Source organism: Leucopleurus acutus, assembly GCF_964270905.1.
Source record: "Leucopleurus acutus genome assembly, chromosome: 5".
NCBI classification, from domain to species: Eukaryota; Metazoa; Chordata; class Mammalia; order Artiodactyla; family Delphinidae; genus Leucopleurus; species Leucopleurus acutus.
The window spans coordinates 95805372-95830769 of NC_139147.1; the positions used below are offsets into that span (position 1 = coordinate 95805372).

Consider the following 25398-nt stretch of genomic DNA (forward strand, 5'->3'; position numbering starts at 1 on the left):
AAAGCAATTATACTCCAACAAAGATGTTAAAAAAAAAATTAAAGGTCATGCAACACTAGTCTCACATTGCAACTTCCTCCTTCAGATGGGACAAATAAATTCTGCCAACTCACTATTACATTCTCAAAATTACAGACAGCATTTCAGTCCTCTAGTCATCAAGATCCTTCTTGCCTCCTTCACTTGTTTGTTCCTGTCTGGTTCCTGTTGGCACTGGAATTTGTGACCTCTGTTTTATAGGATATGGTCAACTGAGACAACTATATGCGTTAGTATGTGCATAACACACATAATTGAGATAATCCTGTTTAAACACCTAACAAATATTTTAAAGGAAAAACAAACAAAAAATATACAGAATGTTTGAAATATTGGAGCTATTTTTCTTTATTTTATCTCCTTAGGTAATAATAACCCATTATAGACATGTTTTGGGTGTTCCACTTGATGACCGAAAAGCTATCAACAGCTATGCTATCAACAGTACAGAGGAACTACCCGCAAGCCCATTCCTAGGGGTCCCAACACCAACCCCTTGGGCTGAGGAAGAGCCTGTGGCATCTGCTAGCCTCATCACCATGTTCTGGTCCCTGTCTGTGTCCAGCTTTCCAGTTGGTGGAATGATTGCCTCATTCTTTGGTGGGTTGCTTGGAGACCAGCTTGGAAGGTAGGCAAATTTCATAAACAAGCAGAAACACAGAAACTTCAGTATTTTGGGTGTCATAATTTGTTTAGAAAGAAATCATCTTTCCTTTTGTGGAATAGTTTCAGAGTTGTTTTTTCAACTCACGACCCTATGAGTTAGGTTGGTATTGGACAAAATAATGGAAAAATCTGTTGCAACCATTGGCTTAATAGTGGAGGCATTTGCAGCAAAAGTGAGTTTGGTGTGTATTTCTAGATAATCACTCTGATTCTCTGACTTTGTAACTTGTAAAACATATTGAGAAACCACCGCACAAATGGTTTACTCAGGAACTCAGTGGGGAGTCAAGCGTGGAATTTTTAACCTGGGAGTCGATTGCTGGCTTCATCAAATTGCTCCATTTCTCAGACATCCAGGTTTTCATTTTCAGATTAGAATTTGACATTTGGATCAGTCAGGTCCTAAGGTCCAGTCAATATTCCCAGCTCCCAGTTGCCCAATATACTTGGCGTGGGGTTTTTAGCTGCTGCTCCTTTTATCTCAAAGCCCCAACAAAGGGCTGAAGCAAGTGGTGTCTCCATTTCTCTACTCTCGTTTCTATTATGTGTTTTGGATTAAAAACATCAGTGGAACTCCTTTACACTCAAATTTCATTTAGTCATGTGATGTACTAAAGCTCTTGGATCCCCCCCACCCCCACAGAGAGGAAGTAAAACAGAAAATAAAACGGTTATTTCTTTAGATTTATTTTCTGCTCTTTGCATCCATCTTTTATCACTTTTTATCTCATGATAAAAACATGCAAATATGGAAAATTTAGAAAATGCAAAACCTTTAGAGTTCTAAATGATATAGGCAACTATCTTAGTAATACTGGATTACAATTCGTTTAACTATTTTTTAAAATATTTATTTATTGTATTTATTTTCCTTTTTTTTGGCTGCGTTGGGTCTTAGTTGCGGCACACAGGATCTTTGCTGAGGCATGTAGGATCTTTTTTGTTACGGCACGCAATCTGCTCAGGTTTCTCTCTAGTTGTGGCGTGCGGCTTTTCTCTCTCTCGTTGAGGTGCGCGAGCTCAGTAGTTGTGGCGCATGGGCTTAGTTGCCCTGCAGCACGTGGGATCTTAGTTTCCCGACCAGGGATCTAACCCACGTCCCCTGTATTGGAAGGCGGATTCTTTACCACTGGACCACCAGGGAAGTCCCTCATTTAATTAGTAAAATCCCTACTTTTTGTTTTCTTGGCCACGCCACATGGCATGCAGGAATCTTAATTCCCTGACCGGGGGTCGAACCCGCACCCCCTGCAGTGGAAGTGCAGAGTCTTAACCACTGGACCACCAGGGGAGTCCTAAAATTCCTACTTTAAATTATAGTTTTCCCTCTTTGGTTATTAAATTCTGATAAGTTCTTCCTCTTGTACTGGAGCTTTTATATAGCAAGACTGTAAAAATTTCTCTTAAGTAATGGGTAGCATGGTAATGCAAGTTTTATTCTTACTCTTATTTGAGAGGGACTTCCTCTACCGTAAAAGAAAATGGTCAGTTCTTCAAATTTTTGTCAACTTACTGGTGTTTAGCTGATCTTTAAATCAGTATCCATAAATTATGCAGGTCATTAACTGGCTTTAATTATTTAAAAAATTTAAAAATCATTTCAATTTGCACCAAGTTGGTTTAAGCAATAGTTGGAAATTTTTCTAGATTAATTATGTCTAAAATAAATAAAATTAAGCAAAGCTAAGTTAAATTTTTAAATATGGATAGACCAACTCTTTTAGCAGCTATTGACGTTTTATACTTCTTCTCATCACTGAGGAAAAAATTTAAGCCCTTGTCCCTCATTTAGAGAAGAGATTCTAACAATCCAGTGACTTACTCTAAAACATTTAATTAGTGTCCTGGTGATGGAATCAGGATGCTTGTCTTCTCAAGTCTTAGGATTTAGGGGCGTCCCTGGTGGTCCAGTGGGTAAGACTCTGTGCTGCCAAAGCAGAGGGTCCAGGTTCAATCCCTGGTCGGGGAACTAGATCCCACATGCATGCCACAACTAAGACCCCGAATGCCTCAACTACAGATCCCGCATGCCGCAACTAAAACATGCCACAACGAAGATCCTGCATGCTGCAACTAAGATGAAGCGCAGCCAAAAACAAAAACAAAGGTCTTAGGATTTAGCATCAACAATGTCAAACGACCAAAACAATGTCAAATGACCATTTATCAAATTATTTATTGTGAACTAAAAGTGAGGCTTCCTCCAACTCTCAGTAGAAAAATGATCCTCCTTGAAAATAGCCCTAAAACTCATCATTTTAACTTCAAGATTAAGACAAAATAGTTCAGTCTCTCTCACAAAACTATTTTTCTAGGGAGATTCACTGAGAACTAACATGATGGTCCTTATTGCCAGGGTCATTGCTTTACTAGTTAAAAGGAAATAAAAGTGTACTTTTCCGTTACTGCTTTAAAAAACATCTTTCCTTGTAATTGTGTTAATAGTCAATAGATGTCTATAGCCACTATTTTATAGATTTGGGTTCTCAAAGTGAAATTTTACTTAAAATTTAAGTACCAGGGTAAGGTAGGGGAGACCATGATCTGGGCAATCCACACTACCATGAGTGAAGGAAGGTATACACAGCTTGCCTTTGAATATGTTCTTTCTTTTGTATCAAAAATGGAACTCACCAAAATAAAGCACTAACCTTTGGTTTCACACAGATCAAATCCCAGCTCTGTCACTTAATAGCTATGTGAAAATGAGCAAGTTACCTCAGTTCTCTAAGATGTTTCCCTCCATCTGCAATGTGGGGAAAAAAGTACCTCCCTCGTGGCATTATTGTAAGGATTAAATTAAAGTGAATATAAAAGGTTTAGTACACTGCTTGGCACAAAGTGAGCAGGCAGCAAGTGTAGATGATGATGATGATGAAGAAGCCTATGCCTACAGAAGTATTTAGAGCAAGATTTAAAGAAATATACTTAGACATATATTTCTTTCTCCCTGCTTCAACCATTTCGTGTATTTTTAGATTATTTATTCTTGGCCATTTCTCACGTCTGAGCAGAAGTTAAAATCCTTTAAGGTGTATAGAGTGCTCCAGCATCCACTGGTGGTAAGGAAGAGGGACTTTAGAACAATCCGGCATCAAAAATACTTTCAGGCTATCTATCTCTTCTACGACTTTTTATCTTTTCCCCGCCTAATGGAATATACTGTTAGCTAGCTAGTAACAGTTTCCTAGGGTAAATTATTGAATTTGCCTGCCCTCTGTCCTTGTGTAGAGAAAAAGCACTTCACAGAAGAACACCCCTGTCTTTTTCTACTCTGCAGTTCTGAAGCTGGTCAGCTCTAAAGCACTCTATTTACCTGTCTTTGGGTAGCTGATAACTTGCATATACTAGCTTGCCGTTACTGCTCTAATGAATTACTACAAACTTAATGGCTTAAAACAACACAAATTTGTTTTCTTACCGTTTTGGAGACCCAAATTCAGTTTCAATTGGCTGAAGTCACAGTGTCAGTGGGGCTCATTCTTTCTGGAGGCTCTGAGGAAGAGTCCATTTCCTTTCCCTTTCCCAGCTTCTGGTGGCCACTTCTGTTCCTTGGCTTGTGGCCCCTTCCTCCATCTTCAGAGCCCATCACTACAAGCTTTATTTCTTTCATCACATCACCTTCTCTTCTGCCTTCCTAGTATAAGGATAGTCGTGATTACATCATTGGGCCCGACTGGATAATCTCTTCAATTCAAAATCCTTAATTTAATCAATCTGCAAAATCCCTTTGCCATATAAAGTAACATATTCCCAGGGTCTGAAGATTAGGGTGTGGACCCTTGTGGGGTATTATCCAGCCCAAAAAGCCCATGTTTTTTTGGGCAATCATTGCATTATGAGATTATATAGTTTTATTTTCCACAAAAAAAAAAATCTGTTTGGTGTTTAAGATACTTGCTTAGAAAAAGCTCACCTATTAAAGTTTGAAACACTGACATAGAGCATAACAAGATACTTACATTTCTTTGTGGGACAAAAATTTTCACACCTGTTCACTCAAATTCTTTTATTGGCCTTAGCATCGACTGAACTTTGAAGAAGGTTTTTGTGTACCTCACTTTCCCATTTAACAGGAGGAAGAGTATCAGATACCTGCAAATGTCAATTTTCATATGATTAATTTTGAAAATGATGTTTTTGTTGCTATTGTCAGCTTTATTACATATTTTACATTGGTTGACATTAACTCATAGATTCTGGAAATATGCTGGCATACAATGACAAAATACGGATAACTATAGTTCTCTGTGATAAGGCTTAAAGTAAAAGCATGTTTTAATTTACTTCCAAATAATTCATACTAGAGAAAACTTAACTTTGAAAGTTCCTTTCATGATCTATATCAACTAAAAACTTGTACCATTAAAAGAAAAGAAAAGGGGTGTCATAAGTTACAACTCCAGAATTAAATTTAGCTATCACCAGGCAATTATTCTTTAAAACAATCAACTTCTAGAAAACTTAATTGTTAACTATTTGAAAAGGTGTCAGAAGTGTTATCTTAAAGCAAACCAGTCATCATCACAATTGAATCATCTCTATCAAAATGTGGAGATCAGGTACCTGCAACCCCAATTCTCCCATTATATATATATTACGTATTGTGAATGCTTTAACCCACAGACAGATCAAAGTAGCAATCATGGTTTAAGATTCCCCAACTAGCTCCATCAGCAAAATTAAAATATTCAGTCTTAGGTTAAAAATCTCAGCATGCTCTGAAAGCAAATAATTTCATCAAGTTTTGATGCTAAATTTATAATCCTTGCTTTTCAAATTTTCAGAATCAAAGCCATGTTGGTAGCAAACATTCTCTCAATAGCTGGAGCTCTCTTGATGGGGTTTTCGAAATTGGGACCATCTCACATTCTTATAATTTCAGGAAGAGGCATATCAGGACTCTACTGTGGTAAGTCATGCACACGCACACGCACACACACACGCACACGCACACGCACACTCCCACACAAACACATACACACATCTGAAAATTATTCTGAAGGCAGATGTGGTTATATGTAGAGAATTTTTTTGAGCCTCGAGTGACATCATGAAAGGGAAAGGCAGTAGCATAAAGTTGCAGTCCTGAGTCAGGGAGGTTTGGGACCAGTAAGTGGAGTTGTAAGGGTATGTTCTTATCCACAGCGATGACAACATTTCTAGTCGTACGATCTAAGACAAATTATTTAACTTTGTTTCCTTATCCAGTAAGTGAGAAGGATAACGGTATCTACCTCCTGGAGATGCTTGTGAGAATAAGTGTTCGGCATAGAACGTGACTACAGCAAGCTGCCAAATGTGCTAGCTGTTATCATTACTCCCGTTGTTCAGCAGACAGAGGAAGACTGCTATGCCCAGACCCCTAACTCTACCCTTAGGGCCTACCTGGCCACTGGTGTCTCTGTCTCTCCTATCTGGAAAGACCCTGACATCCTGGCCCATCTCTCAGACCACATTCCCTAGCCCTAAATGCTTCCACATGTAGCTGGTTGAAGGGTTAAAGTGGTGCTGACCATATAGGGAGAGGGAATCAGGCAGAATCAGTTGGTAGAGGAGTTCAGAATGGAGGAAGGGTGCTCCTCCTAAGAACTTCACATCTAAACAGCTGAATCACTATTTCTTAGAGACAGCTTTTCAAACTACCTGAAGCGACTTATCAGCAGAAAGGGAGGATCATGCATTCTCTAAAATAGTCAAATCTTTTGCTTCTCAATCCCAGTGACACCCATTGTCCCAAATCATAGCCACTAATAATATCCATTGGGGGTGGGAGAGGAAAGGTGAGGGCACAAAACGGTATATAAAATATTTTTAACACCTTTACCTGCAAAGAGGAACAGACTATAATTCCATGAGTCTTCAATGATCAGTTGAAACAAAAGTCTAAGATTACTTGTCTCTCTTTGTTATTTTCAATGCTAATAAAAATAACTGAAAGGGTAGCTTGATCAAGGTCAAGAGTCACCCCACTTGCGGAAAAAGCTTTGGATTCAGAGTGAATCGATTCTGGCACTGTCTTTGTCTGGCCTTAGTAACTGAATGTGAGACTCAGTTTCCTCTTCCGTAAAATGCAAATAATAACACAATCAAAGAAGTCCAAATCATGATTCTTCTATCTTTTCTCTCTATTTTTTAAAATATAGCAAGAAAAAAATTACAAAGTATTTTTGGTAAAGTTGAAGATAAATGCTGTAAACATAACATGGAACAACCTATCACTAGCATAGCCAAGTAACTTGTACTCTCCAACCACCTTTCAAAATTATGTCAGATCCTATTATGTGCATTAAAATTGCTAAAAATTATAGGAAATACAATTTGACTTCAGGTTCATGTGACTTCAGACCTGTGAGCTTATCTGCATTTTCTGTTCTTGGGGTATAATGTTAGGCATTACACAAAAATAGTACAGCCTAGAATAGGATCAAACAAATGGGTTTTTTTCCCCTTCTTCTTTAAGATCAACAGACCACTCATTAGAGTTACATGTAAAAGCAGAAATTCAGATGCTGTATCAATCATGCAAATGTTCATGTGATATTAAGAACAATTTGAAGCATTAAAAAATATTGAAAAAAAATATTGAAACAATTCCTCAAAGCATCTTTCATGCATTTGATAGGCAGGCCGTCTCTCTAAGAGGAAGCCTCTGACAAATCTTACTTTTAAATTCTTAAGAAAATGCCAAACATCGCATTCAGCCTTGCTCATTGATAGTCTCTGACCGTTTTATGCACTCAGCAAATGGCTAGATACTCCGCCATTTCCAACATGACTGATTGCATCTGCATCTAGGAAAACTATAGAAGGCAGAATGGCCTAGAGCTTTTCAAATTTCTGTATTCCTTTAAGCACCAGAAGTCTTTATGCAAATAAAATCTTTTCTGAAGTCTATTATTTGGAGAGAATAAAGAAGCTAGGTTTGCTCTGGTTGGAGTGATTGGGGGAAGAGCCTCTGAGTTCCTCAACCCCTTCCACCTTCCCCCTTGGCCTGGCCAACTCAACTGTGACCTTGAGGCACCTCCACAGTGTGGAAACTCAGACAGGGCTTGTAGTTCTCCACTAACACTCTATTGCACTGTGATCTTGGCTAAGTCATTTCTCACCTTTATCAAGTAAAGAAGTTGGCCTAGATAAGTTCTAATTTCCTTTAATCCCACAAATCTATAGTGAGAATATTATTGTGTTTTTAAGAATATTGTTAAAGCATTCTTCAGTCTCTTTTCTGAAGATAACCTAAGGCATTGTGATACAAACTCAATATTAACATGGATTTTTTAACTAAATAAGACAATGCTATGAATAATTGCCAAATGCATGACTAACCATTCCTTTCTATTTGTATATCCAACTACAACTTCATTTGGAGTCCCATCAACAAACATTCTTTGCGTAAACTGTGTGTAATTGTTGGTGACAAGGGCTCTTCCTTCCAATGAACTCAGGAAGGGAGTTTCAGCAGAATATTGACTGTACTTAAACAGAATTATTGTTATTGAGATAGTCCTGGCTACACTTTAACATTTATGTTCATGTTTCATTCAGGGTTAATTTCAGGCTTGGTTCCAATGTACATTGGTGAAATTGCTCCAACCACGCTCAGGGGCGCTATTGGCGCCCTTCATCAGCTGGCCATTGTCACAGGCATTCTTATTAGTCAGGTAAAAACTCCCATCCCCTACCTCACCCATCCTCTACTTTACCCAACTTCTCCTTCTCTGATTGTCCACTCTCACTGTAGAACGACACAGAGGAAAAAGGCAGTTCCACAGGTGGTAGTGGAGGTGGTATAGAGACATAGGATTTTTAGCTCAAAGCTAGAGTACTACTACTCCACTCTTCACTTTTCCCCTTGGAGTTGTGGTAGGGTTGGCACTGGAGGTGACCTGGTAAGCCAAGTCTTGAACTGCTGGAGCTATTCTAGAATTAAATTACTCCATTTAGATTTCAAGGAATAAAAAATTTCAAAATTTTGCCTACCCAGGTTTCCTTTGTTCTGAGCATCTTACCTGCTCAAATTTAATATGCAGATGCTTACAATAGCAGTTCTTGTTCAGCTGGCTCTATTCTTTCCTTCTGTCCTACATTCTCAGAGGGAATCCTAGAACCTCAAACCTATGGCTTTCCAGAGGATAAACTACTTGCAGTCAGGATCACAAAACTAGTTCTCATCAGAGTAATTGTTTTATCTATGTAACCCCATTCTATTTAAGTTCTGGGTAATCTAAAAAGAAATTTTTTTTTTTTTTTTTTTTTTTTTTTTGCGTTACGCTGGCCTCTCCCTGTTGTGGCCTCTCCCGTTGCGGAGCACAGGCTCCGGACGCGCAGGCTCGGCGGCCATGGCTCACGGGCCCAGCCACTCCACGGCCTGTGGGATCCTCCCGGACCGGGGCACAAACCCGTGCCCCCTGCATCGGCAGGCGGACTCTCAACCACTGCGCCACCAGGGAAGCCCTAAGAAGAAATTTTTTTAACAAAGGTCCAAAGATGCATGATTTTTGCTGTTGTTTTAGATATCAAATGTGTGCTTAAAAGTTTGGTTGATTCGCATCCTAAATGTCCCATAGGAGTTAATGAAAACAAATCTAGGTGAATTCTTTGTAGAACAAAGAGTCTATAATTCAGTTCAGATGAGACACACTAGCAGTAGTTTTCATCTTGTGCATACGTGAGTCACAGCTGTCAGGGATTACTATCAAATAGCCAATGTGCTTTTTCAACAAACTGTTCCAGAAGGCAGATCCAGAGTGATGTGCGGTTGACATGCTTCCTCCCTGACTTTTCAGATCGTTGGCCTCGACTTTATCCTGGGCAATCATGAGCTGTGGCACATCCTGCTTGGTCTGTCTGCTGTGCCAGCTGTTTTCCAATCTCTGCTGCTCTTCTTCTGTCCAGAAAGCCCCAGATACCTTTACATCAAGTTGGATGAGGAAGCCAAAGCAAAGAAAAGTAAGTCTATGGGTGGTTTTACTTTCTTCCTATTGTTTTGGAACCATCAGCTAATGAGAAAGAGTGTGCATGAATGGATACTCATGAAATTGATACCAGCGCTTTCCAAATGAAGTCAGTGATTATATGTAAGAAGAATATGCAAGATCACTTAATATGACTGGTGTATGCCATTTTGCAACCATAAACATTCACACAAACCCAAACAGAAAATCCACATACAGAGACTTCTAAAAGACCTTTCCTGCATTATCCTTCTATGATAATGAGGATCACAGTTTTGTTTGTCATAAGATGAAGCGAAATGTTCTGCTTTTTTGAGAAATAAAAAAGCAGGATTTAATTTAACAAGAAAGAATTTCCAACACCCATGCTATTAAGTAACAGAAAGGGCTATGCAGAACTGTAGCTCTTTCATTAACATAATACAAATAAATTTATTTTTGTTTTGACCTGAGTTGTGTCAACCTGATCGTTTTGGGGGACAGGCTTGAAAAGACTCAGAGGAAGTGATGATGTCACCAATGACATCACTGAGATGAGAAAAGAAAGGGAAGAAGCATCAAGTGAAAAGAAAGTCTCCATAGTTCAGCTCTTCACCAATTCCAGCTACCGACAGCCTATTCTAGTGGCATTGATGCTGCACATGGCTCAGCAATTTTCTGGAATCAATGGGGTAAGTTTAAGAACGTCCCCTAACTCTTAAGAGCAAAGTGAATTAAGATAGATGAGGAAAGGGGTTTAAGTTTAAATAACTAAAGGATACTTTAAAATGTTGACGTCACATGTCTTACTGCAACAAATATATTGAATGAGCATTAATTTTTTGTCTTGACTCATCTGCTTCTAAAATCAACTTACAGTTTTTTAAAATGTCAATAATCAATGGTCTGCATGTCTATTAAGATGAAGGTTAAAAGGCAAGTCATAATGAATACAAAAGAGGGAAGAGGAGAATAAATATAACTAGAAGACTAAATTACAAGGGGTTTCCAGAGTTGAGTGTCAAATTTAGGATTTCTGATAGCCTAAGCAAAAGGAGTCCATGATTCCCTCTGTCTATTTAAATGAAGTATACCAGATAGCCTTGTGCAAAGAAGTTTCCTGCCATCCAAGAAACTTTCACTCTATTTGGGGAGATAGCACACAAAATAAACAATAGAGTGAACTGACATGATATTGGTGAGTAAGGGTAATAGAAAAGAAATGACTGAAAAACATTCTGAGTACTAAACTAGCTAGCATTTAGGTTTTGAATTGAAATTCTCGTATTATGCAGACTAAAATTGTTACTGACAATTAGCTACTAGAAGAAAAAAATTAAGTATTTGTTAAGAAACTAGATAAAGAAAATCATTTATCCCCTTTCATTGCTGTTAAAAATGTGGTTTGGGCTTTTATAGTGAGCCAATCCTAGATTCACAAAGACACTTTGGGGGTGACTGATGAATGGGCAGAGACTTGGGGCAAGCAAAGAAAGCAAAAGTTGAAGCATGAGTTGAAGCAAAAGAAGACCTGAGCCTCACTCCACAAAGTGAATGCTGCTCTGCTGTGGTCTCCATCCTCCTTTAACAGGTCCCTGATACTCATTTTTTATCTCTTAACTCTTTATAACTTTGGGGCTCAGAGACCAAATCTGTATCCTCTCTCTCGGCTCTGCTTGTATATCCAAGAGCACAACACTTAATCTCTCTAAACCTCCCTGCTCTAGCTTCCATCCCTGTGCCTGACTTAGAGACACTCAGGAAGTGTCGAACCACACGCTGTCAGGCAGCCTAAAATGGTGGGCTGGTGTGCAGTGAGTAATCCTCTCCTCACTGAACACAGTCTGAACAGTCCTCCTGCGTCAGCCATGTCTGCAGGAAGAGGCACCAGCAGCAGGACATGTTATGTGGGAAAGGAACTGATGGAAGATGATAGAACAAAAAAGATGATGTAAAAGACTATTATAAACATAAGGACATAACCAAATAATAAAGCCTATTAGGGAGGTTGTGAATCAGATTTCTCCATCCACTGAGATTGGTGGAAAATTTTGGGTTACATGCAATGACAACCAGAACTCTATACACACTGGTGAGAGTACAAATCGACACAACTTTTTTTAAAAATTTTTTATTGAGGTATAATTGATTTACAGTGTTGTGTTAGTTTCAGGTATACAGCAATCTGTTATACAAATACATATATCCACTCTTTTTTTAGATTCTTTTCCCATATAGGCCATTACAGAGTACTGAGTAGAGTTCCCTGGGCTATACAGTAGGTCTCCATTAGCTATCTATTTTATATATAGTAGTATGTATGTGACACAACTTCTTTGGAAAACTGTTTGGCAGTATCTATCAAAGCTGAGAACATGCATACACTACAACCCAGCAATTCTATTCCTAGGTGTAAATGTATACATATTTTACCAAAAGGCTTGTACTAGAATGTTCATAGCAGCACTATTCATAACCACTCTAAATGATAACTACCTAAATACTCATCAATAGTAGAATGAGTAACTAAATTGTGGTATATTAATACAATTATACACTAAACAGCAATGATAATGAACAGCCTGAAAATACAACAATATGGATAATTCTCATAAAAGTAATGTTGATGCCAGATACAAAATACACACAAAATATGTGGTTCCATTTATATCACGCACAAGACTAGGCAAAATTTATAAGGATAGAAGTTGAAAGAGTTTCCTTTGAAAAAAGGGTGACATTCAGGGGGCTTCTGGAGGGCAGGAAATGATTTATTTTTGATCTAGACTATACAGGTGTGTTTAGTTTGTGAAAATTAATTGAGCTGTACACTTAAATGATATGTGTACTTTTTTGCATGTATTTTATACTTTAACAAAAAAATAAAGTGCAGATGTACAGTTTCCAGCTAAATATAAGGAGAACTTTTAAGTGACTGGAAGCTTTACACACTGAAGGAAGATTGTGGTTTCTCCTTCCCTGGAGGAAGAGGGTGGATAAAACCTTTTGAGAGTTCTAGGGACCCTGGTTCCACTGAAACACCTAAAAATAAACAAACTAAAATAATTCTTGCTTTAAAGCCATGAGTGCTAGGCTTCTTGATTAAGGCTAAACTATTATTATTTTGCAGATATTTTACTACTCAACCAGCATTTTTCAGACAGCTGGAATCAGCCAACCTGTTTATGCAACCATTGGAGTTGGTGCTGTCAACACAGTTTTCACTGCTCTCTCCGTAAGTAAAATACTCTATATAAATATTCTGCTTGCTCCTCAGTCCAGAAATGGGAGTAAAATAACCTTGTAATATAAAAGTGACCTATGACTTATTGTCCACGTGTGGTGGGTATGTAGATAGAACCAAGTGGGTCACAGGAAGAGTCCTATATGTGAATAACCAACCACTGTATTGAGATTAGGCATAACTGAACAGGTGATCACTGGTTCTCCTTATCTGCTGAAGATGTCATTTGTCACTCATTTGTGAATTAGTAACTCACTTGGGGGCACAGACACTTGGTATTTTTGTGTAAATACCTGGGCTCTTTCTCCTTTGCTCTGTACTTAAGCCCCTTGATATTAGCAAACAGCTTGTCATTTCTATCAGCATTGGATCCTAGATCCTCTCCTTCCATGGTTGAAAATTTTTATCCTGATATCTTAGAAAAAACATTTTTAAAATAAGCATGGTCCTCTCAATTAGATAGCTAAGCCTCTAGCAAAATTAAACTGATTCAGTAAATTCTTATGATGTTAGGCCATTGGGCAGAACTTCCAGGTAGTTCACAAGGCCCTGGCTTCTGGTGATGTATATGACTGTGATATTATGAGAGGATGGAATAGAAGCAGTTTATAACTTGAAATATTATTGCTATTTTTGAAATGTAACTTTTTCAACTGTCAAATGTTATTATACACTTTTGAAAATTTTTCTCAACAAGGGAAGAGGTCATATACTCTTCTTAAGATCAAATACCTTATCTAAGGAACAATTCAGTATATTGACAGTAATAATATTTAATATAACAATCTAAGAATTAAAGTAAACAAAAAACAACAGCAAAACCCCCCATACATCCCAACTAACATAACTCACTTTAAAATGAGGATAATTGAGTTTATCTTTGAATGCAGATGTTAAAAAAGCTTGTGCTTTTTAATTTTGGTCACAGTGCTATATACTCAATATACTTTAGTCACTTGTTTTTCATTCTCTGCACATGGACTTTTAACTATTACCTAGAGTAGTCAATAAATTACAGCCTGGCTACCTAGATCAAAAGGCAGGTTTGTCCAGACCACATTAAACAGAACTGGACCTTGGAAAGAGAAGGAAGAACAGATAATAAGGGAACACCAGTGCTTCCGTAGAAATGCCTTTAGAGGCATTTAAAGGCATTCATGGCCTGTTCAATCCAAAAGGCCACTCTAAACCAATAAAGGCCTGGTACTAGGATGGAATCCAAGGGACTATTCCCATTCTTTTGTCTCCTGAGATAATATTTTTGCAAATCCCACTTCAACATATTTTTTTCATATAGAGACTATGATTAAAACATTTTATGTGTAACAGGATTTGCTATGTAAAGCATCATGTTATCAAGATCAGGGTAACCCAAACTCTAAGAATATCTAACGAGAAAACGACTGCAGAATTCCATTTTTGTCCTCCCCCCCCACCAGCCAACCCCATGGAGTGGGAAGAGTTGTTCTGAAAATAGAGCCTTGATTATTTTGAATCTACCTTTTTTGAACTCATCCTTTTATTCTGTGAACGTTTTTGCATGACTGACATAATTTTTTTTTTTTTTTGCGGTACGCAGGCCTCTCACTGTTGTGGCCTCTCCCGCTGCGGAGCACAGGCTCTGGACGCACAGGCTCAGCGGCCATGGCTCACGGGCCCAGCCACTCCGCGGCATGTGGGATCTTCCCAGACCAGGGCACGAACCCGTGTCCCCTGCATCAGCAGGCGGACTCTCAACCACTGCGCCACCAGGGAAGCCCCCTGACATAATTTTAAAAAGGCAACTCTAATCAGCTGTCTAATGAACCCTCCAGGACTACAGATAACAGTTAACATTTTTAATTATATTTATTTTTGAAAAGTTGTTTTAAAGTTCAAAGAAGTACATAAAGGACAGCCTCTCAGTCATCCAGTTTCTCTCACCAAAATCAACCAAGGTTACCGAATTCTGTATATCCTTTCAAATAAAGATGTGCAATTAGGAATATGTACTGATAACATATTAATGTTTCAACAGTTTGGAAGGAACATAATCAATCTTTTTTTTCTGGATGAGTACTTAGAGAAAGAGATAGACTTTCCCAACTCGATGCTGAATTATGTTCCACATTTCCAGATTTTCTTTTAAACTAATGAGCTGGTAGAAGGGAGCCTGTAATCTTGAGTAAGAAAACAAAACAGGAAGAATATAAAGGGAACTGGAAGGCAGCATAGGTCCAGAGGAGAAAGAGTGGCTCCAAGTAAGCATCCAGGATCTGAGTGATGTACAGTGTCTGCAGCGAAAATGAGAATTAAGATCAGGTAGACATCTCTGGCCCCTGACCAAATCTCACCCTGTATCACACCCTTTCCTGAGTGCTCACCTAGCCCCAAGGAGGGAGTCCAACTCAATTTTCAAGGCATGTAGTTTTAGAGTTTATAATCCTATTAGCAATAATTGTTCAGAAATAGAAGAAACAGACACAGTAAAAGCCCTTATTCCTGAAGAAATCCTCCAGTTTTCTTGGCAGCTTGACATGGTGTCATCAAATCAGATTTAAAAGTCATAATTAAAGAGTCAAAATATATAGAGAAATTTTATGAACTTGAGAAAGGTTTGTTTTTCCCACTTTCTTCTCAACAATTAAACGTGGGCTCCTTGCTTCCCTGGTGGCCCAGTGGTAAAGTGGTGGCCCAGTGGTAAAGTGGTGGCCCAGTGGTAAAGAAGCCGCCTTCCAACGCAGGGGACGCGGGTATGATCCCTGGTCAGGAAACTAAGATCCCACATGCCACGGGGCAACTAAGCCCATGAGCCACAACTACTGAAGCCCGCACGCCCTAGAGCCCATGCTCCGCGACTACTGAGCCCGAGCGCCTCAACAAGACAGCCCACGTACCGCAAACTACAGAGCCCACACGCTCTGGAACCCGCACGCCTCAACTAGGGAGAGAAAACCTGCACACCACAACTAAGAGAGAAGCCCACGCACCACAACAAAAGATCCCGCATGCTGCAACTAAGACCCCACAGAGCCAAAAAAATTAAAAAAAAAATTTTTTTTAATGTGGCTCCTTGCTTACCACCCTGAAGTGATTTGAAACTCTAATACGAAATATCTCTGAGATGAAAGGGGCTTTCATTGTAGGTGAAAAGAAATGTTTCTCAGATATTTTCAGAGCCAAAGCTCACTATACTAAGGGTATTGGATTGCTGTTGCTTTACTGATAGATTTATAAGCCTAACCAATTTACTCACTGAAGTGAGAAATTATGACAGGTAGTTTTTGTGTGTGTGACTCTCCAACCTTGGCAGTATTCCAAGGATCAAGCAAGAGTCTATTCAACAAACTCTGGTCCTGGCTAATTGTAAATCTTAACCATTAGTGCAAAGATCCGCAGACCCACAGGAATCGACACCAAATCTCCCGAATTAGGATAAGGAAGCACTTTAACCTTTTGCTTTAAAGTCATACCTTTTCAAGTGGATAGTTCATTACCAGCACCAGGTACATTTAGGCTCACCAGAAAAATGCGGACCTGACCATTTTGGTAAGGCCATCAAACTCTGTATGCTGCCCCTGAGTGGACACAGTTTGACTTTATTTGCAGTAAGAAAGCTGGATGAGAATAGTTAACACATCAACAGTTGTACTGTTTCAGGGGTCTGCAGTGCTCAAACCCTTGCAATTATAACTTAGGATAATTATCAGAAGGGAAATTAACATCATTTTTATGTAGGACCTTCGTATTTTAAGTCTACAGGAAATATATTGGGAGAGGTCCAAGAGGTCCAGTCTCTAAATATTGCACCCAAAATGATAAACATCAGGTGGTGGTAATGCTATGGTTCTTTCTCTAGAATGGCCTGTTCAAATCAATGTGATGAAAGGAAGCCAGTAGTTGTAAATCACCTCTGTTCACTGAAAACAGCTTTGCCACCCCAGGCAAGAGTCACCCCCCTCCTGAGTTCCACATCTGTAAAACGGAATAACAGAACGGCCTCTTTCCAGCTGTATAAATTAGAATGATCTCTTTGGCAGTAAAAACGATTTAAGTATAAAGCCAATATGTTTTAAATTTTTCCTAGGTATTCCTTGTGGAGAAGGCAGGGCGACGCTCTCTGTTTTTAATCGGAATGAGTGGGATGTTTGTTTGTGCTATCTTCATGTCGGTGGGACTTGTGCTACTGGTGAGTTTGGTGCCTGCACTGAGATTTTTGGTTACCATATGATAGCACTTCTGAGCTGCAGGTTAAACGTTTGAGATTGACTTACGAAATAAAGCAAGAGGAACAGCATATAATACAAAGGAGAAGTGTAAAGAAAAGAGAACTAGTTTAGGGGTTTAAATATAGAACATCAGCAGGTAAACTGTGCTTGTTACCCAGAGAGGCAGTGTATACAATAGTAGAGCACAAGCTCTGGGATTAGCCCAACCAGGTTCTAATCCTGGCTCTGCCACTTGGCTGCCTGTGTGACCTTGGACAAGTACCTAGACCTTTCCAGCCCAGCACCAGCAACCACTACTTTACAGGAGGTCATGCATCCTGTCTAGCAACCTTGGTATGAGTAGAAGCAAAGGTCACTGGATCCTTGCTTTTCCTCTTTCACAGAAAAAGAGTGACTAAGAGTCATGGAAAATCCTAATCCAGAGGATTTCCTATAGCGCAAAAGATTTAAGGATGACTAAAACTCGAATAAACTTGTCTGCGACTAGAATAACATACTTAATTGAGTATAAACACATCAAGAAGGGAGCTGTGTCATCTCTGAGCTCAGTGAGAATCTACCTAGCTGAAGGAAGAAGCAGTCAATGTCAGTTCCACTTTCGCTTTGTTTTTTTTTTTCTCCTCAGAATAAATTGGCTTGGATGAGTTACGTGAGCATGACAGCCATCTTCCTCTTTGTCAGTTTTTTTGAAATTGGACCAGGCCCCATCCCCTGGTTCATGGTGGCTGAGTTTTTTAGTCAAGGACCACGCCCTGCTGCTTTAGCAATGGCTGCGTTCAGCAACTGGACCTGCAATTTCATTATAGCTCTGTGTTTCCAGTACATTGCGGTAAGCAGCCTAATACTGTACAAATTTACTGAACAGAAGATAAGGTTGAAGAGCTGCTAATTGGAACTCTGTTTATTCTCTGTGCAGGACTTCTGTGGACCTTATGTGTTTTTCCTCTTTGCTGGTGTAGTCCTGGCCTTTACTCTGTTTACATTTTTCAAAGTTCCAGAAACCAAAGGAAAGTCCTTTGAGGAAATCGCAGCAGAGTTCCGAAAGAAGAGTGCTTCAACCAAAGCACCAAAAGCTGCTGTAGAAATGGAATTCCTTGGAGCTACAGAGACTGTGTAAAGATAACCTGCTTTTTGACAGGAACAGAAACAGGAAGGAAGCAGTGTTTTTTAAATGACAAGTTTTTTGAGAATTCTACATCTACATCTTGAAGTACTGTTTTATTTTTTAAAGAGATGTTATAGGCTTTGATCAGAAATGTCATCAAATATTACAAAGAAAGTATTTTTTTAACTTCGAGAATCTATTTTGGGTGGTAAGGCTCTATAATTAAGTAAACCAAAAAGTCTAGCTCATTTTGGTACACTAAATGGCAAGTACATTCTAATGTTCTTAGTGCTGTCCTTTACAACAAGAGTATCCTGAAGTTGAAGCAGTTTCAGAGTTATTGCACGTGACTAGAAACACATGACTAGAAACCTGAAGACACAACCAATATTAAGCACGTGACTAGACACAACCAATATTAAGCACGTGACTAGAAACCTGAAGACACAACCAATATTTACATATTTAAATATTTACATATTTAAATACAATTAAGTTGGAATTTTCCTACCTGCAGACCTCATATCAATACTAAGGGAGATATGACTAGTGGCAGTAAGGTCCATGTTAAAATTGATAACTTTTCCAGTTTTTCCCGTCAGCTTTTTTCTTGTGCATTAGAATTTGTGTTGTGCTTAAAAAGTTTTTTCTGTTATTTTTCATGTGGAATAGTTTATTAAGCACATTAAAATATGGTTATAAAGAAAAACTTTTATTTTGGGTAGGCTTACCAAAATCTTTCAGTATTTGGGGAAAAATTTTTTTGTTTGTTACTTTGATGACCAAATGGTTTTTGTAAGATTAAATACTAAAAGGTTTTACCTGGTCATTTAGCATGGGTTATCAGTTAATATTAACAGCTATTATAAGCCCATGTTAATTCCTTGCTGGTTCAATCCTTTGAGCTATAGTTTGTTTTGCATTTTAACTGAGCACAGCTTGGTTTTCTGAGTTGTGTTATAAAATATACTCAAACAGTGATAAATCAAACACTTTGTATATCTCCTCAAACCCCAAATAAGATACAACAGTCTAACCTAGGAAATTGGAAGTAAAAGATTGCTCTGTTTGTTAAAAAATATTTTCTGAATTCTTATGTTTTAAAATAGAGTTGAAAAGGTCAGGTTGGAAGATCCTGAGGGCAGCCTCCTGAAAATTCATGAATGTTTAATTTCAGACTTGATCAATATCCTTTTTTAATTTTCTTGAAAAGACTTGAGTTGCCTAACACAAAACAATCATCCCATTGGACGTTTCTTTTTTTGCCTTAGCAGTATATGGATGCTATCTAAGCTGTTCTCTTGCAATTGCTACCATTTATTGTACACTACCTATGTGCCAGGCACTGTTACAAGTGCTTTTATGTGGACAAATTGGAAATACACAGATAATTGAACAGACTTTCACTTACAGTCAATTTTGCAACTATGGAAATACAGTTCTGATGGATACCAAAGGCTTAGCAGGGAGCTAAAGTATCCCCAGGCTGTTTTCCTCACAAAGCAGAGCACTGAATCAATCTTTTTTACATTTGCTTTAATGTGCATGAAAGAAAGGCACTTTTTAAAAAGTTCTCTTTAAGAGTGGGAAAAACAATACTGAACACTTGGTGGGGGTTGTTTGTTTTTTCTTTTTTTTTTTTCCTTTATTTTTCTTTCCTTTTTTTGACCAAAGGTGTTTACCTTTACGTAATTTGACATTCCAAACAACATGAAATTATTTCTTTTCACTTTGAGTTTTGTTTCCTCTGGGCCAATTTAGGATAAACTACTTTCACTTAGGACTTCAGAACACAGTCACAGTGAGCTTAAATAGTTCAGTAGACCTTTTCGCTAAACTGTGAACTCTGTTAAAAAAAAAAAAAGTAGGGACTCTGAATAGGGCAGGAGCAGGAAAATGGCTCATCTTGCGGCTCCTGTCTTCTTCAGGATGCTGAAGCATCAGCATGCTGATGGCCTTTGAGAAGCCCAAAGTTGCACTGGTAAAGAAATTTAACATATTTATAGGTGATGAATGTGATTTATTCACATTCTTTAATCACTATTCCTGACCTCATTTAGAACAAAGTAGTAAAGGTTTAAATAAAGAACCCAAAAGACCCCTTTTAAGTTTTAATTAATTATTCTGATTGACCACAAATACCAAAAATTCGGACCCTGCAGTTTTCTGCCTCAGAGAAATGTAAATGGCATACATTGTTTCCCTTTCAGAGATACAAGTGAGTTGAAAAGAAACATTAAGATGAAATAAGAGGCTAAGACAAAGGAACTAGCTTAACCTGATAAAAGAAACTCTTAGGTTTTCAACAATATTCATCATAATATATAATAATATCGGCACTAATTAATCAGATTTAATCCCAGGGAAATTAGACGTGTGTTTGAATGTTTAATTTTCATAGTATGCTACTGTTCTTGTGGAATTATTTTCATACTCTAACATCCTCACAAATGTGATTTTCTCTTAGCTTGCTCGGAGCATGATTACACTTCTTGATCTGGCCACTCATCTGCTAGATCTAGTGTTGCCCACTGTCGTGACACCAATGCACGGATCTTCTCTCACTTCCTTCTCCCCACTCTCCTCTACACGATCAGCACAGTAGTGCATGCTGAGTTGAGACACAGTAAGAGAAAGCCCTTCCTCAAGGAGCTCAGTCTATTGAGGAGCTCAGGAAGACCAGGGTATAAACATCCCCATCTTCATCTTTTTCCTTCCATGAACCTCAAACTGAAGGCCTCTTTTGTAAAGAGGGCTCAATCATATACCTACCTCAGAGTTGTTGTGAAGATTAAATGTAAAGTGCTAAGCAGAGTGTCTGGTACAAAGGGGGCGCTCAATAAATGTTACCTAGAATTAGTATTCATGAAGATACTGTTAGGATACAGGACTACCATATATAAGATAGTTCCAATATTTTGCTTTGAATAAAAAAAGTTTTATAAATTCAAGATAATATTTTCTTACTTCAAGCAACAGTCTCATGATGACAAGGGAATGTTAAGAATTAGGGTAGATATTAGGCTATCTAATTCTTAAACACATACCTGATATTTCTAAGTAGGTTGTAAGAGTTTCTATTGTATTTTTTAAACTTGCTTTTGCCTAAGTTATTTTTAAGAGGTCTATATGTAATATTATTTCTTTGGATAATACTAAGTACAAAATAAAATGCTATATATCATATTTAAATGTAATTTAATAGGATTAAATCACAGGGCAAGACCAAATCTTGATAATCCTCAAAAATTGCAAAAGTGTATAAACCAGTATACATGCATAAGCTACTTCTTCTTGCTAGCTTATTGTTGCAAACGTAGCAAATAAAGCAGTATTAGGCAATATCTTGTGCTTACAGTGTCCTAAGCAAAGGTGCTGAGTAAAGTATATATAATTTTTCATTACAATTCTGTATTAGTGACCTGAGGAGAAAAGGTTTATTGTCAACCACTCTGAGCCATCTGCTGGTGTTTTTACTGCTTTCTAATTGAGTGCACATTAGAAAGAATCATCATGAAAATAAATTTGTTTTATTAGTATGTATACACTATTAATATCTATACACATACATAAACTATATGAATGTATACATATTTATAGTATGTATACACTATAGTTTTATGTCAATAAGTATATTTCCAAATACTGTGTTGTTTTATTTTATGTAGAAAATAACCACATTTAAGAAAATTGATATTGGTTTATTGTATATACTCATTTCCTCTCACAGTATCTTTCCTATTCTCATTTTAAAGATAATATGTGAGTTACATTTTAAACCAAAATTTTATTTCCATCAAGCAGTTGTTTTGATTATCAGTAGTAGAAAAAACTAACCTGTAGGCTAGGTAAGAACAATTGAAGAGGAATGAATGACTCCCTTTGATGAAAATAGAAATAATTTAATTCGGTAAATATTGAATTGCACTCCTATTATGAACAAGACACTTTATTAAAGTTTTGTAAAAGAGACAAAGCTTAGAAAACATGGCCCCTATCCTCATTCACCTGCATACTCATAAAGGGGATAAAATTTGAAAACAAATAGTTATAGTACAAAGGAGAGAAAAGGAAAAACTGTAAGTTAGTGGTTTTAAAATTTTTAAGTTAATGTCTAAAATTTTTCATCATATGTTTAAATAGCTGCAAAGGATAAAATTTTTCAAAATATAGTATATATTTACATTTTAAAATTGCTATGCTCTATTTATTCAATAGCATTTAATTACCATAGTAATTTGTTACTCAACATAACCATTTAAAATATATATATAAATATATTTTTATATTTAACAGTTGGAAAATTTACTGCATTATTTTCTATTCTCATATTTCTGTTCCATTTCCCCCAAAGAATTTTATCCTAAAGCAATAAATATACGTGCTTTAAAATATTTTTGATGATTCTAAGTTTCTGCAACAAAAAATATCTATAATTTGAATTTGAATTTTTAAAAATGTCCTGTGTCTACAAATGTCAAAATGTTTAACCTCTTTTTCTTTTCTGGATTGAGTTAGCATTTATGATAATTAGTAGCACATAACTGCAGAAAATTATTCATATTACAAATTTTGATAAAATTATTCATTTTTTATTTTTTAATTTTTTTATTGAAGTATAGTTGATTTACAATATTGTGCCAATCTCTACTTTACAGCAAAGTGACTCAGTTATATACATTTATCATTTTTAAAATATTTATTTTAGAAATTCATCTCAGTGAGAAGTATGGGTTTTCTTCAAGTAATTTAAATATTAATGGATAGGGGCTTCCCTGGTGGCGCAGTGGTTGAGAATCCGCCTGCCGATGCAGGGGACACGGGTTCGCGCCCCGGTCCGGGAAGATCCCACATGCCGCGAAGCGGCTGGGCCCATGAGCCATGGCCGCTGGGCCTGTGCGTCCGGAGCCTGTGCTGCGCAACGGGAGAGGCCACAACAGTGAGAGGCCCGCGTACCGCAAAAAAAAAAAAAAATTAATGGATAGGTATTTCTTATTGCTAATGTGAAACAGTGTTCAACATAAATCCTATCATTACTTTTTGTTATTATAGATGTATTGAAAATCTTGTTTTCATAAATAAGTAGATAGGAATGGAAAGACCAATGTCATTTAATTCCATAACTATTTCTAAGTTATAGCCAAAAAGCACACAAAAATTAATCATCAAAGTAATTTTTAATAAACTATCAGCTAATAACTCAATTGGGCCCTTTAATTTTGTTGAAATCAAAGAACCTGTATTGTGAAAGGACTTGTTATCCAGTTGTTAAAATTATTCTCTCCCTAGTTTCTGGGCAGCATACCAAAAAGGCTTTACCAAGACTTATTAAAAGACTATTAGTTATATTGTTGAATCTTTCACTTAGAGGCAACTTGCTTAACATGATATACTCAGAACGGTTTGGGAAAATTGAAATATAATTAATTTCATGCATTTTCACATATATGTGATGAAATTCTTCTATTTTATCACATGCTCTAGTCACATCAAACCTCAGATGAGAGCTCATATACAGCTTGTTAGCTTGTTCAATTCATGGAAAATGTCTGTCATAACCTAATGGGCAAACTCAGTCCTTATTGTCAAACTAATTTTCTAAATCAGACTTACTTTCTATCTGACTTAACTTTTCACTTCCAATGAGCACCTTAATACTCATTCCTGTGACAGCCATCTCATGTCTGAATTCCAGTGCTTCCACAGGTAAACATAAATGAGTCATGGGTACTGGTCACCAGTCTGTCTCCTGCATTTCTTACAGATGCTTTATATTCTTTACTTTTACTGGTCTTTCCTTCAGGAGCAAATGCACTTTGAAAATAATTGGGTACGGTCTGCTAAACCAAAGTGGTCAGTACCCTGTTCTACAATGTCTGCGTTCAAAATATCCTAACTCAGGCCCAAATATGCTATTTCTTATGCCATCTTAATTAAGGTAGGCGTCACAGTTAAAATCATTTCCAAGTATCCCTTTTTTTGGCACTGCTAGAGGTTTGAGTCTGCAGCAATGCGCCACGGTGAAAGTCAGGATTCAAGGAGGACTATACCTGTCTTTTGTAAAGTAGGAGAAGGATGACTATGAAAAAGGTGTTGGGGAAAGAACTGGCCTAATGCCCAACTGCAGGCACATTACTGAGCATGAAAACATATGTTTTTGTCCATGAATAAGAGATAACGTGCCCAACTCTGACAAGTTATTATCAGTTATTAACAAACTAAATGCTAGGAGGAGGGAGGAGGAGAGGAGAGGAAGAAATGAAACTTAAGAGGATCAGCCCAGAAGATCCAGCATCTAAACAATGGGAGCTCAAAAGAGAAAAAAATACAATAAAATCAAAATAGAAGGAAGGAAATTATCAAAGACAAATCATACTGGAATTTTGCTGAGCTGAAGAACAAGGCTTGAGATTGAAAGTTTATCATGTGCGAAACACAAATAAACAAACAAAGCACAAAATTTCATCATGAAATTTCAGAGCACCAGCAGTTAAAAAGTACATATAAAAGCATCCAGAAAGTAAAGACAGGTCACATACAAATAAACAGGCTTCATAAAAGCATGTCATATCTGAATAGCAACTGTGAAAGCTAAAAGGCTATGGAACAATACCTACAAAATTCTGAAGGAAAATTATTTCCAGCCTAGAATTCTGTTCCCAGACATATTATCAGTTGAGTGTAAAAGTAGAATTAGGCATATTTCCAGACATGCAAGACTCAAAAACTTACCTGTTCTGTACCTTCTCTCATGAAACAAGTGGAATGTGTACTGTGCCAAAAAAGAGAGAGAGAGAGAGAGACATGGAATTCAGCAAAAGGAGAGAATTAAAAATAAGTCTCAAGGCAGGAGTCATAGATGACAGCAAGCTCCAGGGCCTAGAAAGCAACCAATTCAGATTGAAGCAAGAAAAAGAAGGTTCCAGGGAAAAACAAAACTAAAATATTCTCTGATGTGTTTGACCATATGAAGAATAATTTGGAACATTTAGAAAACAAAAATAGTGCCAAGCACATAGAAAACTAAACAAATGCAAATAGGAGGCAATTATGAATTCCTAAGGAGAGAGTGCAGTAGGGAGCAGCATAGAAAGGAAATGTCCTAGTACACTTCTTGGGTCAATGGTGAATAATTATTCACATAATTATGTAAAACACTGGATATTGTTAACAATTCTTACTTTCAAATAAAATTTATAA

General features: G+C 37.5%; 1 protein-coding gene across 4 annotated transcripts in view; it reads left to right on the forward strand.

Moving 5' to 3' along the window:
* Nucleotides 1-23116, forward strand: part of SLC2A2 (solute carrier family 2 member 2) — a 34782-nt gene extending 11666 nt beyond the window's left edge. For 2 of the 4 annotated variants that reach the window (XM_082840335.1, XM_082840336.1), the window contains exons 4-12: nt 405-667; nt 5493-5617; nt 8254-8369; nt 9495-9657; nt 10146-10333; nt 12772-12876; nt 16952-17053; nt 17719-17922; nt 18010-23115. In XM_082840335.1, coding sequence (XP_082696461.1) covers nt 405-667; nt 5493-5617; nt 8254-8369; nt 9495-9657; nt 10146-10333; nt 12772-12876; nt 16952-17053; nt 17719-17922; nt 18010-18210 — 1467 coding nt within the window. In that variant the 3' untranslated portion in view covers nt 18211-23115. Of the gene's footprint in view, nt 1-404; nt 668-5492; nt 5618-8253; nt 8370-9494; nt 9658-10145; nt 10334-12771; nt 12877-16951; nt 17054-17718; nt 17923-18009 lie in introns of all 4 variants that reach the window. The other 2 variants (XM_082840337.1, XM_082840338.1) reach the window with 2 other exon arrangements.
* Nucleotides 23117-25398: the final 2282 nt, after the last annotated feature.